The sequence below is a fragment of the Lepisma saccharinum genome, chromosome 19 (genome assembly GCF_977018435.1).
Source record: "Lepisma saccharinum chromosome 19, izLepSacc3.1, whole genome shotgun sequence".
Classification (NCBI taxonomy): Eukaryota; Metazoa; Arthropoda; class Insecta; order Zygentoma; family Lepismatidae; genus Lepisma; species Lepisma saccharinum.
In genome coordinates, this window is record NC_139247.1 from 55,403,600 (window position 1) to 55,421,718 (window position 18,119).

General features: G+C 37.5%; 1 protein-coding gene across 1 annotated transcript in view; it reads right to left on the reverse strand.

The window, feature by feature from the left end:
• The window catches only part of LOC146003029 (opioid-binding protein/cell adhesion molecule homolog), a 640,597-nt gene that overhangs the window by 30,355 nt on the left and 592,123 nt on the right, over positions 1–18,119 (reverse strand). Inside the window, exon 7 of the mRNA XM_083141192.1 lies at positions 14,626–14,763. Coding sequence (XP_082997318.1) covers positions 14,626–14,763 — 138 coding nt within the window. The remainder of the gene's footprint in view (positions 1–14,625; positions 14,764–18,119) is intronic.

Consider the following 18,119-nt stretch of genomic DNA (forward strand, 5'->3'; position numbering starts at 1 on the left):
TGTATTTTATTCCCAGAGTCTGGGCTTTGCAGATAGCCTAGATAGCCCCGAATATACGCCTCTGATTCATCTTAAACGTTAAACGTAAACTTGAATAGTTTCTTTCCATTCCTTGATTAATAATTGTTTTTTGTTATTTTACTTCCTTTTCTCCGCCTTAACGCTAATCGTGACGATGTACATTAAATGAAACTGAAATGTCTGCTCGGTAGAGTCCTGCAGCGAGAAGATTTTGCTCAAGCGCCAAAGAGTTCGCAAATACAACTCTAGATGGCGTACGGAATTGAGAGCTTCTTCGCTCAAGAGAATAACGCTCGAACAGGCAAAACGAGCGCAAAACGCTCGAAACCCAGTAGTACACGTAAAACCGTAATTTGTCTGTGATCGTGGGTCCTCAAATATAGATCATGAAATGAAAGATGCAGTGAAATTGAAACGTAAGTAAAAATACTCATTATCTCCATGTTAAGATGAAGTTTAGTCTATCTTAGCTATACAGTGACTTATGGAAATGAAATAGATGATTGTGGGCTGCTGAAACTGCCAGGACAGATATTTTGCATATACGTGTCTAGGATTATTGTCACATTAAAATGATATTCCATTGTAAATGCTCGAGGGTGGAAGCTCGAACGAGTTCGAGCAAGCGAAAGTGGGATTCGAACCTCGAACCTTGGACGTTAAGAGATTGAGATGAAATGTATGAATGGAATGTTGTTTTGAGTTCACATTATGCACAGATGGGCTAATCGAGACTAGGTCTACAGTTTAAAAAGCGATTCGAAATACTGTGCAATGTACCTTCACGGGGAATCGAACCCAGCACCGGTGAGAGATTGAGTCGACCACTCAACATTATAACCATATGCAAGGTCGAGTGAAAAGAAAGAAAGGTTTAGTTAGTTTGCCGCCAGATGGCTTTAATTTGAAAAAAGGGGCATGACTGAAATTCCGGAGGTCAGAGGAAAGCGAGCCTCATGTGGGAACTTCACTTCCCACTGATTAGCAGAGGTTTAAGCACGTTGAGTTGAGTTCTCTTTGAGTGTTGAAAGGGGTCATCTCGGAATGGAACAAAGTACAGGGACTAGTTGTTTTGTAGGGGTTTAGTATTTTAAGTTTTTATGTAGAGTATTTAGTTGGGATTTTTAGTTAAAGCACTGCACACTTTGTTCTATTCAGAGATAGGTCTTTTGGGGGGAAATTAATATTAAAATGAAATTACTATAATCTCTTTTTGGTTAAATAACGTGTAAGGAAGTCTAAATTATGTTAAGATTTAATTGGATTATTTAATTGTTTCTTTATTATGTATTGTATTTATATTGGGGATTTATACTCTACTCTTATAATCACTATTTATGTAGTATCAAGCCCTTCAGGCATTTTGTTGTTAAATAAACCTCTTTACTTCCAAACCTTTTATGTATAATTCCTCTAAACCTACAATTTTACGGCTTAAGCCTTCCACTGCCATATCTTTATATTCCTGCTAGGTTAATGTACCGACTTCAGTTGCAAGCCTTGTGTCCTAATGAAGGACAATATTTCTTAGTGAATAATTGTAAAGGAAGTGCAATAAGAAGCTGGTCATAACATGCACATGCCACCGAGGCGGCCTTAGGTAATACTTCTGGTGACTTTTGTTTGCAGATGGAGACCCTGGTAAGTGCTCTCAATTGTCGTGCATTGGAAATCCCGTGCCAGGAGCTGGGAGAGAGAGAATAGGAGAAAGCAGAGAGAGTATGCCTGAGGCGGGAAAAGAATGAAGTGGCTCCAGGAAAGGGACATTAGGCCGCAACTAATCCAACCTTCTCCTCCTGTTGTGTCGTGGTTTGGAGGGTGAGAATCTTCCCAGATGTTCTCCACTCAATGGAGAAGTGGAGTGGGCCCCCCTAGCCCCCTCTCTCTGTACGCGACTCTATCAAACATTAATAATTAGCCTGCCAGGGGTTTGCCTCTACCAACACCCATTCCTCCCTCCTTCAGAGAATATAAAAAAAGAAGGTCTCCGCCAGCCACCGAAAAAAGAACACTTCCTCCCTTCCCAGCTAAACCCTTTCCACAATGCAGCCATTTTCTTTCGCGCGCAATACAACTTTTAAAAGTCTCCTTCCGTCCGCGTTATAAAATCCGAAATTGCAACCCTCTTGAAACTTTTAAGTTGAAATGGGGGGCAGAGGTTTTCGATTGCTCAAGCATGGCAAAATTGCATCTGTCTGTTCTCTCTCTTTTTTGTTTCAACCTCGTTGATGAGCACCGAGACGAAAGCTTTCCTTATATCGAAGGAAAAATTGGAAGTTTCAAAAAAAAAAAAAAAAAAAAAAAATGAAGAACCTTAACTTTTAAAAATTTCTATAAATTACTGTACTATATAAGAAAATAAATACCACTTATAGTCATTATTCGGATGCACCTCGCAGCCTTCAAGAATGCAGGGTGGTTCAATAATATGCGCTACTGCGCATCTCTCTGCGCAACAAAACGGGATCATGCTCAACATATAGGTGAACAATACAGATATGTTAAAATTGTCAAGAGATGGTGCTGTAACTAAAATATGTTAATCCAAAGTAGGAAAAAAGAAAGCAAAACAATTTATTTCAACAACAGAGTAGAAAGCGTGGAAGAAAGCTGTCCCAGAAAATTTGTGGGGTAAGGACGTAACCACCAAATGAAGAAGAACACTGCCTATCTCCGATCTCCCTCTCCTACTTCATAACTATGACACCAGTCGTGGAAATGACGTGCACGCAGAAGTAAAGTATGTTGTGCCCGATTTTTATTGTTGGGTTTAAGGAAGTTTTCTTGTACTCAACCATTATAAGCGTATATCAGTGTTTCCGTAGTAACCATAAACTTCTAACTTTAAAAGTAAAAACAAAAATATTGCGTTTATTAAGTTTTTTCAAAGTTTTTTAAAAAAACTGCATATATACCAGTCTATATTGGTTGTCTATCCTCATATGATTCTGATAAAAATTTGGATTATATGTATATCAATAGAGTACTTTAACTGAATCAGAACCACTTCTGACTGAGAGTGTACACGAAATTCTCATTTCACTTTACTATGAAATAATGAGAACAGGAAAAGTCACTCCTACCAACTTATATTGCTGTTTTATCCTGGCATGTTATGGAATCTGCAATTCTGGGTGGAACTTTGGTTGCATATTAATAAGGATAGTTTCACTGAAGCAGAACACTTTGAGTGTACACTCACCGGCAAGAAAAGTGGGACATCTAAATCTTGAAATACTCGCTAGTGATGTGTGATGCCTAGCTCCACGGCTATATATGGATTCTAATAGCAAATTTTCAACGGAAACTTCTACCGCCGCCACTGATACCGTATATGTCATACTCATTTCACGTACCATAATTTAACAAATCATGCGAATTGCTTCTTCATTAAGTAAATCTAAGTTCAGATAACGAAAAACGTTACTGACTTCACTCTATGTTGATGTTCTATCCTAACATGTTATGCAATCTACGATTTTGAGTGTAAGTCTGGTTACATACCATTAAGGGCACATTCGCTGAAGAAGCACCACTTCTGACTCTGACTGTACACATAATACTTGCTCATTTCACTTATCGTTTTAAAAAAGTGAAGAATATGAAACCGTTCCGACACATTACAAGCCTGACGCAGACCGCATGTCCAGCCATTCGATACGCATTTTAATCCCCAGCGTTCACGCATAACATAACATCAGTTGCTATGTTCGTAACACGGAGGGTCAAATTTGTTATGCACGGTTGAAGCAGCGCTGTTTATAATGCCACACACAGTTATTATTCCCGCACTGACTAATCTGATGACGTCGACAGACGAATGTGATGTGCTCTCAGTGACACGATGTGGATGTGCATTCGCCAGAATATTCCTTCGATTCAGAACAGAGGAAAAGCGATAACACAGACTGGCAGTAAATATAGTCGACCAGTTGGAGCTACGTTTACAACTCAGGAAACGAAATGGGTGTGGAAACAGTACGAACGCGTATGCTCCATGAATTGTGAAGAATATCATTTTCTTCCGAAAATTCTAAACAAATAAGTTTAAGTTTATAGTCTATGTCTTAATTAGGGACATCCCCGCTGGCGCAGTGGTAACGTCGCCGCCTTGTAATCAAGGGGTTCAGGGTTCGATACCCGGTGGAGGCTCATAGTAGTTCGGATCCTACCTTAAACTGTATGTTCAGTCCCGATTAGCCTTACTGTGCATAAACACCAAATCAACCAACAAAATCTTAATTGGGAACAACTTTTTTTCCCCTCGCTACGAATAGAGTAACGAAACATACACACAAAGCCAAATAGAAAGAGAAAGAAACGTATTGAAAGATGTAGAGCTAAAAGGCAGACAGAGGAAGCAATGAAGCGATGTGTATATATAGAAGGAGAGGGGGTGTCAAAGGGAAAATAAGGTAGAGACTGAGAGAAGGAATAAGAGGAGGTAAAACGAATAGAGACGGATGAAGAAGAAGAAAAAGCCGGATAGGGAGGAGGGTGAAGAGAAGGAAATACGTAGAAAGGAAAAAGAAGAAAAGGAAGACGAGACCTTTAAAGCAAAAGGGAGAACGGGAGAGAATTAAAGAAGTCAAAGAGAGAAAGAGAAATAAAGAAGCAACAAGAAGAGAAATACGTAGAGAGAGGTATAGATAAGCAAGGGGAAAAGGGAAAGAAAAATACGAGAAATAGAGACAGCAGAGTAACAGAAACAGAACAGAAGAGGGGAAATAAAGAAGCAACAGTTAACGAAAGAAAGGGAAAATAAGATATTCCTAGAGGAAGAGACGAGACAGAAAGAAATTGAGAATCAAGAGACAAAGAGAGAGAGAAAGCAAAATAAGAAACATAGAGAATGATATGAGACATATAGAGAGAAAATTAAGAAGCAACAGAAAGAGAGAGAGAGAAAGGAAAATAAGAGAAATAGAGGCAACAGAGAGAAAGAAACAATTAAGAGAAAGAGAGAACCAAACGGAATACATGGAAAACATATGACCTAGCTGAGACAAAGTAAGTATAAAAGAAATACTAAAGCCAAGAAAATAAGATAAAGCTACAAGACAAGAAAGGGAGAAGTGAAAGATAATTATACTTCCTTTTTAGAGTGGTGTGCTTGTGTTTCACATCACTACACTGAAATATACTGTGCATCTGTAACATGATTTACATCTATCGTATGCATGAGAAGAGAATTACAAGCAAACAACCATTTCAGACTAAAAAAAACAAGAAGACACTGCAGCCAACAACCAAATTGTCAACGTTTCGCAAGACTTCCATTATTTGCGGTTCTTGAACCATTTTTTCACCAATGAGAAGACTGAAAACTAAACACCAAGTATCAGATCAATACCTTATTTCTTTAGGAAAGTTAGGAGGGGGAGGAAAAGGAACGTACGGCATCCCGCACAGTTTCCGTTGTTCGGCAACTTTCATTTCCCGTCATTTAAGCCGAAGGAGAATTGGATGTTTCCATAGCTTCCCCCATCTTGTCATCCAAGAACGTTTCAGCTTCCCTAGTTTGCATTGAAATGGGCGGGAAATGACGTTAACATGTTACTGAAAGGGAGTAACATTGCTACCCGTTTTTTTTTCTTCTCTCTTTCGAGCTGAAATGGGTTTCGAAGTAAATGGAAACATTTTCCTCTCTGGAGTTTTATTTTTCGAATTATGGATGTGAGAATGCTTCTGATATCTAATGAAAGGAAGGTAAGCTGGCAACTGATTATGATTGAAAATGGTAATGAAGTTCTTGCGCATGCGTGATGCTTCAACGTGAACAATTGTCTCGACTCCCACGTTGAAAATAATACCAATGCTGTTACGAACCAATCAAAATCAATGTATGAACTGTATCAGAATTGCTAATGAATCTACGGTGGAATCGAACGTAATTAAGTACTTATTGTAGCCTAAGGTGACCAGATGTGCCCCATTAGCCGAGACTGTCACTTTTTTTTGAGTCTCTGTCCCGATTGTTTTAGAAAGTTAAGCGGGACTTCAAAGCGTCCCTTTTTTGTGACAGTGACTTACAGGCATAGAATTACTGCAACACTATATCTTCTCTACTATTACTATGAACTATGACCTGTGGCGGCGATGGGGTTCCAAAACCGGGGGGCCAAGGGGTAAAAACTGGGGGGGGGGGCAAAGACAGTATATTTCCCTTTGTAGATTAGGTTTAGCATAGTGCGGGGGCAAAAGTGACGAAATGGGGGGGAAACTGCTCCCCCTCACCCCCCTAATCGCCGCCACTGACTATGGCAGTGCATATCAGCATATTATGTACGTTATTTACACAGTATTAATTTATTAATTTTCAAACAAAATTTTCATGACAAAAGTTTTCATATTAAGAAGCGTACATTTTACCGTCCCGTTTTGTCCCGTTCTTCCTTCAGGAAAATGTATAAAGAGCCGGTTTTGTTGTCAAAAACCTCATCATCTTATTAGCCGCCCTGGTCACGTGCGTTGATTGGTCGATGCACGATTTCGCCAGGGAAGTTCCTGGTTCGAATCCCGACATAGGTGTTCAAAATCATTATCCATCCTCATCGTTGCGATTGGCCGGAAGAGGCAGAACAAGGGACATACAATAAGATAATCAAAAGAGGGAACAAAATATCTAGAAATGACTCGGTTTGTATTTGTTCGACCCCGCCTGTATAAAACATCAAGATTAAAATTCTTAGAGGCAAAATAACATAGGTTCATGCAATAAATAACCGGAAAAGTTTGTATAAAAATCGAAAATACGACCATGTTTGGTGTTTCTTTGTTATTTTGTGGTGGCGTCCTAGAACTATTAACAGTTGGGCCTGGCACGCCTGCCTCGCGAACGGGGTGCTGGGAATCAGTGAAACAAGATGGCGGCACCCTTGCAGGTTTGCACCAACTTGGAGCAGCGAAGTGTCATTAGATTTATGTTAACTGAAGGGTTGAAACCAATCGAAATTCACCGTCAGATGGCAGTGCAATATGGTGAAAGCTGTTTGAGTCGAACACAAGTGTACGAGTGGGCAGAGAAGTTCAAACAGGGTTTAACAAGTGTTCAAGATTCACCACGTCCAGAACGCTCTGTCTCTGCTGTCACGCAGAACAACATTGCGAGAGTTGACGAGTTGATACGGGAAAACAGTCGTATTACGGTTATTGAGATTGCATCAGAGATGAACATTAGTGTCGGATCAGCCCACTATATTGTCCATGTCGTACTGATGTTCAAGAAAGTGTGTGCGAGGTGGGTTCCAAAACATTTGACACCAGAAATGAAAGAAAGGCGCATGGATGTGTGCTGGGAGCTTTTGCGACAGTACGAGGCTGAAGGGGAGGCATTTCTCCACCGTATTGTCACGGGAGATGAAAGTTGGGTACATTTTTACGAACCTGAATGAAGTGGCGACATTCTTCATCTCCAAGACCCAAGAAGGTGCGAGATGAAAAAAGTGCTGGTAAGGTCATGTTGACTTTGTTTTGGGATCATAAGGGAACAATTCTTCAACATTACATGCCGAGAGGTCAAAATGTAAACAGTGTGACATACGCAATCCTTATGCGTGAAAATTTAAAACCATCAATTTTGAAGAGCGACGTGGTCTGGTGTCCAGTGGCGTCCTGTTACTGCATGACAACGCGAGACCACACACTGCTAGAGTCACATTAGCTACCATCAATGACCTAAAGTTCGTCTACTTACCCCACCCACAGTATTCCCCGGATCTGGCACCTTCAGATTATTATATTTTTGGGCCACTTAAAGACGCTCTTAGTGGCTCAAGGTTCGAGGATGATGAAGACGTCCAGGCAGCAGTGCATGACTGGTTACGCACACGCCCAAAATAATTCTTTTCACGTGGAATTGAGAGGCTTGTCGAGCGCTGGCGCAGGTGCATTGAACTTGAGGGGGACTACGTTGAATAATATTCATGTGTTGTATTCCATTCTAATAATAGATTCTGTACAAAAAAAATATTTCCAGTTATTTATCGAATGAACCTTATATATAAAACCGACACATACTCATAGATGGCACCACATGATCTCAAACTACTATCCATATACTAGTTCCATAAATTTTCACATCTTCATGTAGCAACGTTGAAAACTTTACGCTCTATTTATCCTTCCGAAATTAATATCCTGTTATGATGTTTCAGACTTACTCTGCTTGTACACACACACAACAACATAGGCACATCGTGTAATATTTATGCAGATATATATGTAATAAGAGATCCATAGATTAGTAGAATGCTAGAGAATTGGTTAGTTCATAAAGAAAATCCAGCCTAACTACTACCCATGGATTACGTTACCCCCTTTTCATTCTCACGAAACGGATTGCCAGGTGCCTGGGCTTGCCTAGTGTTAGTCCTTGCCTAGTCCTCATGGGCACATCATGCAATTTTTATGCATATATATATATATATATATATATATATATATATATATATATATATAATCAGAGATCCATAGATTAGTAGAATGCTAGAGAACCGGTTAGTTGATAAAAAAATCCAGCCTAACTATTACCCATGGATTATGTTAACCCCTTTTCATTCTCACGCAACGGGTTGCCAGGTGCCTGGGTTTGCCTAGTGTTGGTCCTCCTCAAAGAACTGTGTAAAGATTAAGTTGTCGCAGAGAGCCGGCGGAGGCACATAGTGTTTCGGATCCTACTTGAAAGTAGGTCCAGTGAAAAAGTGGAGTTGAAACATAAATGCTCTCTGCTGCGAGATCTCTTGCTGGAATGATCACTTCACGACTGACCATGAACGCTTATTTACGTTCACTTATCCTTTAATCTTGAATATCACAGCAAAAAAACTAAGACTTCAACAATTTTAACAATTTCAAAATTTCATACGTCCATTTTTCACCTAAGCAGAAGCTTCAAAATAAATCTCCCCCATTTTTTCGTATCCAGCCATTATCAAGGTGTCATGTAAAGAGATCGTCAACCAGGATTCTCTTCGGAAATATCGTCATCAGCCACCTCATACTTCATCACAATATCATTTAACTCTACCCCTACATTCATCATGTTACACTGTCTGTCAAACTCCTAAGTACTGTCTCTCTCCCCTCACAATGGCTGGATGACAAAACCAATCCACATACAGGAAAGAAGATCTTGAGGCCATTCTTAAGGTCTCGGGAAATGATTGATGCGAAATTTCAAAAAAGGGCAAAGTTAGAGTGTCTTTTGGAAGTCAATTATAGGCTGAAGATTTCCATCTTTCACTGGTTATCTCTCAAGTTCTCTTGGTGAGGTGGAACCTCGATATCTCTCTCACAAACCAGAGTGAGATGGATGAAGGGAAAGGGATGCTGCTGTACCACAATGGAGAGTTGTGAAGGGTCCTGTCTTTGATAAACACGGCTACGATATACCAACCCCCGCATCCTTGTATTTCTAAATATTTCCTAGAGAGAACTTTTTTATTATTTTTTTAAAATCTCATATTGGTGCAAATTTGGCTAACAAAAGTGGCAACAAATACACATGAAATATAATTGAACAAACGTCCCAATAGCAAACATGGCGGCTGTGCAAATTTTTGACGTCACATGAAACCCACCGGGACCCCTTCTTTAGAAGGCCACGACGCTACCATCGGGGAGGCCCACCTAAAATGACTCGTTAAATAACGAATACAAATTATGCGAAAGCAATAATGCATCAAGTTTTGAAATATACTAGGTCTCGAAACTTATCCAATATACAGGGTGTCATTTTAATGGCGCCCACGGACCACGGAAATGTATAGAGGACATCAAAACAAATAACTTTTCTCAGTAACATTTTTCTCGTTGGTGCGTAGTTTCGCCGCTACAGTCGTTCAAAAAAACACGTTTTGCTGCCTGAATGCTGGCAACCACGCACAACATTTGATTGCATTTGAGACGTCATATCCCGTCGTGAAGCGATGCGTTCCAGGTTTGCCAGGAACACACATATTCTGTGAAAACTGACATAGCCACAATCAGCCACATTATGTACCGTAAAACAAAACGGGAAAACACGTTCTGTAACCTAACAGGAAGTAAACAAACGATACGAAAAATGGTGGAAAGAAAATAGAATGCAAGTGGCAGTGGTCATATCGAATTTTGTCTCGGCTTGCATGTCAAATATTTGCAAATCTAGTTACCAAGTTGGCATCTACAATTTAGTCTATCCACTTCGTCCTTCTGATACTAGTTGTCTGTGACACACTGAACAGATGACAAAATAGAAATGAAAGAACTCAAAAGTACAAAGGTAAGCAACACATAATATAATGCATATTCAGGGCATTATGAGGCAAGTGACAAAAATTGTTGAAAATACAGGGGTGTAGGTAGTAGTAATACAAGCTCTCCGACGACTGTGTTTATCTATGCACCGGATACACATGTAATAGTTTGCAACTGTAAACAGGGCATTATATTTGCGACTGATTCATCATTAGATTGTTACTGTGGTTGTACGTGTTTTAGCCGAAATGTAACAACGTGAACCTCGGATACTTCCGTTATCAGCACAAATGTACAGTGGGATCCATGAGTATTACCGTGCAAATTGTCCATGACTATTTTCATTAATTTTTCTCTTACACCCTATGTGTTCTTAAGCGATGGATTTTTATGTATGCTGGTGCAGAAGTAGTCAACAGCTTGTTTTGAGTTTTATTTTAATTCTTGAAGCTCTTATTGGGTCAAATTAAGTGCACGAACATGGTGATGGACAATTTGCAAGGTAATAGTCATGGATCCCACTGTACCACAAGGCATCTGGACACAAACCTGTAGATATCAACCTTGCAACGAGTTTTGCAAATATTTGACATGTAGCTGTGCGTAAACAGCCACATGTAAGCTGCAAGTCCAATAAAATGTGTTGTTGTTGATATTTAACATGTAGGCTGAGACAAAATCCGATATTGACACTTAATTTTGAATACGTTTTTTTTTACCATTTCTCATGTCGTTGATACACTTCCCCTTTCCCCTGAGATGACTGCTGATCTTCTGGCTGGTAGACTATGATGTTCGGTCTTCTGGACACATTCGTTTTACAGCTAATAATGTGGTTGGTAGTTTGTAATTTTTCACAAAATTTGTGTTCCTTGCAACCCTGCCGTGCGCTGTTTTGCCACAGGAAATGACGTCACAAATACGATCAAATGTTGGGTTGGGTTACCAGCATCCAGGCGACAAAACGGTATTTTTTGAACGAATCGACGCACCAACGAGAAAAATGTTACTGAGAAAAGATGTTTGTTTTGATGTCCTTTTCCGAATCTGTGGTCCGTGGGCGCCATTAAAATGACACCCTGTATATAAAGCTCCAATCCCACCACTCACTCACTGACTGACTGACTGACTGACATAAATGTTCTCCATATAGGAAGCCCCTGAGGCCAAAGATGCCCGATTACGACCCCCATGAAATCGTCCCAAAAGGCTGAGAAAATTAAAAAAATCGCTCAATCGGCCCTTCCTTAAAGGTGAAAATGCCCTTTCTTCACGTCCTTAGCAACCGTTTCCACGAGCATTTCTTGCAGCACACATTGTTTCCTTCAATTCTCAATTGTCGAGATACATTATATTTCTCACAGATCTACAACACAGAGATGAATCAAATCCTGGCTATCAAAAGGTGGCTCAAACAAGGGTGACATCTACATAATAGGGAGTTTCAGCCCACATACAATTACGTATATAGTGTTATACTCAATGCGTAAATATCTACAACGTGCTTGTTTTAACTAAATATTTAGGGGGTATAATGACATGCAATTCCTTAGAGCTTGCCGTGCTTGTTGTTGTCCGTGGGAACGGACGTTGCTAGGGATCTTAAAGAAAGTTGATTTTTACCCCGAAAACTACTGTAAGTGAATTATACTAGACATTTCGTATTTCAAAATGCGAGCGTCAGAATTTATTACAGAGGCATGGTAGGAATTTGAGGGGAATGAAGGAAAACAATTATTATTCAATTACGTTTAAAAATGTGAAAATGACAAAAGACGCAAATATTGCATTTACAATTTAGAGTCGCTATTGAATTCATTTTTGCAAAACATCCAACTAATTTCCTTCAAAGAGTTATTACTTACTCACTTTATTATTAAGAAGTTAGACAATACTATTTTGAATATTTGTACCTTATTAGAGGCCATACACACATAAAGTTACTTTCTAAATTTTTCAAATTAGTGAACTTATACACTTGTTCCCCTTCATCCAATACAACATGCAGACATTTTACCCCATCTATAATATGATTACGCCAAATACGTGGACGAAGGTTCGCGAAGTTCGCGAGTGTAGCGAGATATTGTCTTCAGTTTCAGCTAAATATGAACATAACGTAAATTAATATACATAATTTATAAACATTTCAATACTTGACAAAAGTAAGGTTCAATGTAAATATGAACATAATGTAAATTAATATACATAATTTATAAACATTTCAATACTTGACAAAAGTAAGGTTCAATGTAGTATATATTATACACAACAGGTGGCCTCACAATTCTAGTTTTTAAAATTACGCAATTACTACAATAAGTAAGAAACACAATAATCTAATATTATCACCTCGGAAGGATTTTGAAAAGCATGTTAAAAAGTATGCATTAGAATAAATTTTGTTCTTCTTTCTTTATTTGATTTTTGTGGTTTAATAGTATTTTTTGCTTTAATATTTAAACTTTTATGATTCACATTAATTTGGGCGGCGTGTTTTAGTAAATCAAAGTTTCAAAATAGTTATGTTCATTTTTTTTTAAGAGCATTGCTTTGGCTATGTTCTCTTTCTTTTATGGTATGTGAGTAAGAGGCTATTATATCCGAAATGATAAATAGAATTCAAGAACTATGAATATTGTCACATGAAGACGTGAAAGTTAAGGAGCTAGTCGATAGATAGTAGTTTGTACTTTACCGATTCCACTGTAGGTAAGTGCTCGAGGCTATCTATAGACAATTAGTTTGAGTGACAACGTGATTGAATTTTTAACAATTTTTTGTTGGCAAATTGTTGAAATTTTCGTAATTTCTTTTAAGCAATCATTCCAAAATAATCTCTCTTGCAAACTCGTAAAACTATGCCGGAGAAATTCTAGCAATTATACTGTATAAAGCATTGTATTCAATGTTATTTTTATAAAATCAAAATTTTACTATGTGTGATCTACACAAATAGTATACTCAGGCCCTGTTATATATCATAACATGGCATTTCAAATATATTGCATGGTGAACTGGCTGCTATGGTCAATTGCAATAGTCTGTGCATAACATTTAGTATGTTGAACCTTGTCCATGTCTGTCCTTAAGTGTTAAAATGTAAATACATCTTCTAAGATAAAATATATATATTTACGACGTTCTACTCTTGACATGTGTATACCGTTTCCGTCACGAAGATTGAGACATAACGGGCTCACTGCACGGAACATATTAATCTATGTACTTAAGAAATATGAAATTTCGGAGTGGAGGCTCTCTTTCTGCTTATTGTATGTACTGCTACATGATCTATTTGGAATCGTAATCGCTAAAGGCCAATTCGATTGTGATGGGTGTAAGATTCAGACAAATTTACATTCTTTTTTTAATTATTTTCTTAGCACCTTCAAATATATATAACTATCAATTCATGTAATTTCATTTTCCTTCATAAAAGTTATTTAATTCCAGAATATTCCTCCCCATGAGAACGCAAAGCAAACTTTATTATATGTTTATATGCTTTTAGTTTCTAAAAATATTCCTGCATAATCTTTTTATAATTATGTTTTGCCTGTGATGGGTGTGACACCATGGATATTAGGATTATGGAACAATACAAAGGCTATGAAAATTATCATTAAATAATTCTTCAAAGTAGGTTTTTGTTTGGGAAATGAAGTAGCATATTTCAGAGTTTAAGATATATAAACAACTATCAATAAGACAATTAGAACGAAATTAGAATTAATTTAATTTTCATGTGGAATAGTACTGTATCATAAAGAAACTTAATTTAATGGAGGCACCACACATAAAATCCAATTTCTACTATAAAAAGTAATAGGCTTGAAACAATATGTTATTTGAGAGCCATAACACTAATATTTGTATTAATAATTCCAAATTCTGCATAGTTTTCCCCTTTAATTTCATATGTGATATATTAATAAAAACAAAATTAACTTTGTGCACATGGAATGGCTCTCAAGCAGTTTCTAATTTGTGAAAGCTCCAGATATTTTTACCCTAGTCATTCCGCTTAAGTAAGTTCTTTGTCTCGAAGACTGCCCACCCCACAAAGAAGTCAACCCCCTTGAAACAATTCCCCTTCTATTTCCTGACCCCCCCCCTTTATCTCCCACACACACAGACCCATACACAATCTTTCCCTCTCTACCTTCCTCTGTGTTTCTTGCTGTTTCTTATCCCCTGCTCTAAGATAAATAATGGAGACAGAAGAAGAAGAGAGAAAAAAGAAGCAGCATCCCAAAGGAGCCGACCTTTGATCCCTCAGGGGGTGCACTCTAATTCTTGCCGGGCGACGAACATCCTACGTAATCTAGTTATCGTGGATGCTGTAATGGACCAGTCTCTTACCAGAAGCGATCATTTCCCCCTTCTCCGTCGTCCAATAGTTGATAGACTTCGGGTATGCTTCTGTCTGGCACTCCAGGATGACGTCCTGTCCGATATATGCTCCCTCCAGCTGGTATTCGATAGACAACATCGGTGGAACTGTAACAAGATAAAGAGATAAATGATTAAAGTTTGACCCATTTTGACCTTTTGACCTCATCATTCCTGATAATGTTCATGCAGGAAAGAACAAATATATTCCCACTGGAATTTGGCAGAAGAAATTTTAAGCTAGGGTTGACTTACATGTCAAAAATGCATTAGGAAGATTTGCAGTCTGCGTCCATCCCATTCCCATACCAGGTGTATGCGTTTGCTTAATCTTAAACCCATTTGAGCAATTGATTCTTGTTGCCCATCTGAACAAGATTTGACCTCTGGAAAGCATGTAGACTTCACAAAGAAAAAATATTAACATTACTGTAGCAACCACAGTAATAAGTATTTCTCAACAATGATATCAAATCCACAAACTTGCGTTCATATTACCTATACTTTATAAACAACACTTAAAATGCATGTTAACAATCGAAGAAAAATGCGACTTGGTATATAATACCCTATATGAACTAGATCAGTTATTTTAAAGTATAGACGTTGAATGTTATTAAAATCATTACATATTTGATTTGATATAACGATGTTAATAGTACTCATTCTTGCGTTCTCTTATTTTTAACAGTTCAATGTGAATTAACATAATTAGTTAAACACTGACAAACTGCATTTCTCATAGATCAGAATCATTTTTATTACATGTGACCTTGTAAATATTTTGCTGTTTTGAGAAATTACGATATTTCTTACATTAACGTAATCTTTTCGTGTATACATTTCCTCTGATATTACATACCAAATTTGCATATAATTTTCGATTTCGACATGTCTCTAAGTGTTTTTGTCCTATTTTTGGATTTTTGTGCATTCTACACTTCTGCAAATTCAAACATTGCCATTTTTGTAGATTTTTTTATTTATTTTGGTGTTGTAGTTGATGTAGGTTAATACGACAAACGAAGCATGGTTTCGGACACCAGATTTTTTTTCTGGAAGCAGGCATTGTTTTTGGCACCAACTCATTTTTCAGTAAACGACAACTTTCGTATTAGCTAGATCTTTCTAAATTATTCTTATATCAATATACAATGCCACATTTAACAAATATGTGAATCAATCTTTTCTGCATTGGTAGGATGCTTACTGACTTATATAAATTCTCTTGTAAGTACAATCGTCGTACATAATTGAAGAGGCAAAATGAGTTTATGATGCCAGGTGTGACTAGTTTCTAAACTGAAATCAAGCAATAAAATAATAGGTAAAAGGAATTGATAAATTTAAGTACATGTAGTTTCTAAATTGAAATTGAGCAATTCAACAATGAAAAGATTAAATAAATTTATAAATTCAATCACGTGTAGGTTTCTAAAGTTACGTCGAGCAATACAATAAGAAAAAGAACAAAACAATTTCATAAATTCAAGTACTTGTAGCTTTCTAATCTCAGACTGAGCATCAGAATAATGGAAAGATAAAATGAATTGATAAATTCAATAACTTGTAGCTTTCTAAACTCACATCGAGCAATACAATAAGGGGAAAAAAGAAATCAACTTCATAAATTCAATTACATGCAGCTTTCTAAAATCACACTGTGATTGATTGATTGATTTGTTTTATTTTACTCCCCTTCTTGTGCCACTTTTGGCTAATTTGCGAAGATTGGATGAATGATTATATAATGAAATTGATGAATGAACACTCACAAACCTCCAGGATTCGAACCATGAACCAAAATCACATTGTGCCATAAAGTAGGAAAAATGAAGAAAATTGATAAATTCAAGTAGGTTTAGCTTTCTAAACTCGCATCGCCCATACAAATAATAGAAAGATAAAATGAATTGATAAATTCAAGTACATGTAGGTTTCTGAGCTCACAACGTGCAATAAAATAGCGGAAAGATAAAACGGTATGATAAATTCAATCTCGTGTAGTTATCTAAATTCACGATGCTCAATAAAATAATGGAAAGATATACGGAATTCATAAAATTCAATCACCTGTAGCTCTCATGTTAAAATAAAATAATGTTAACTCATAGATTCAAGTGCATGTTGTGTTCAAACTCGTACCGCGGGAAACTGCTACTAAAAATGGAGAATGAAAAATGGAAATAATATTGGAAAGTTCATGTAATTTTATGAAATCATATAAATGTCATTGTTGTTGTCCATCTTTAGAAAATATTAGCAACGAAATATGGTACTATTTGTATAAGTAAAATATATAGCACGGGAACAATGAAAAATTATATGCTGCGATAACTTTTGTTGCTTTGTTTCAATACTGAATTCTCCCGTTCGGGGATTTTTCCTAAATAACAATTAACCTGAAGGACTGTGACGTTAGAAGTAACTTATCCTTGTTAAATCTTCTTGACGGACACCTTGAGTCATTTCCCTCCTCACTCTCAGGCGTGCAGATCTTGTTGAGACTTAATAAAACCTTTAGTGGGAATAATGCTACCGTAGATCCATTAAGAGATAGGGTAGGGGTGGGGGGAGACCAGCCATTTTCGTAGAGAACAGCCGGTCATGGCACTAAATCTTTTTCCTCCGCGCCGTAAATCGTGTTTAGCCCTTCTGGGCGGTAAATATCACAAGGTATGAGAGACCGGGGGCAACAAAAGCCCCAGCAGAGAATCAGGGGAAGCCCCCCTAAATTGCAAGTGTTCTGGCGGGGGATCCCTGCAAACCTATTCTTTTTCAAGGGTCCGGAATTATTAGCTTTTCGGGGAAAGATTCCTTGGATTAGAGACTGGAAATGTTCGTAATCGGAGTGAAGAGTGAGTTGAATAGGTTGGCGGGTGGGGAATAGGGAACCTGGTTTTTGGGCCATTCTTGTACACAATGAAGTGTTGCAAACTAATGTCACATTTTACCATTTTCTCAGTCGTGTATCACTCTCATAACAAAGACCTGAGATCTCAGGCGTAAATAATGACAATTTAGGAGGAACTGTTGTGCACAATTTACCATTCATCTGTGATAAATTGCATGATTTTCCTTGATTTAGGTGACCCAATAGCACATTATTGTATTATGCGAGAAGTATTAGTTTCAAATTCCAATGGTAGGTTTACTTGCATCAGACATGTTTATTCCTGTTGATAAATATCCGGAAGAGCTGTAGAAATTGTGCATGTATAATGCCTATTTAGTATTGCCAAAGGAGCACTCCCAAAATATATAAATCTCTCAGATTTTAATTTATTTGGAACACAGTCGAGCCATGGCCAATTACAGTGTTGGATATATTGTAATTACACGATTACATAAACAATCATAATTAATATGAAAGAATTAACACGCACTAAGAATATGACGTTTTAATCTACAATTTACGTTTAATAGCAATAGTGAAATGGGGAAAATAATAAACACAGAGTTGG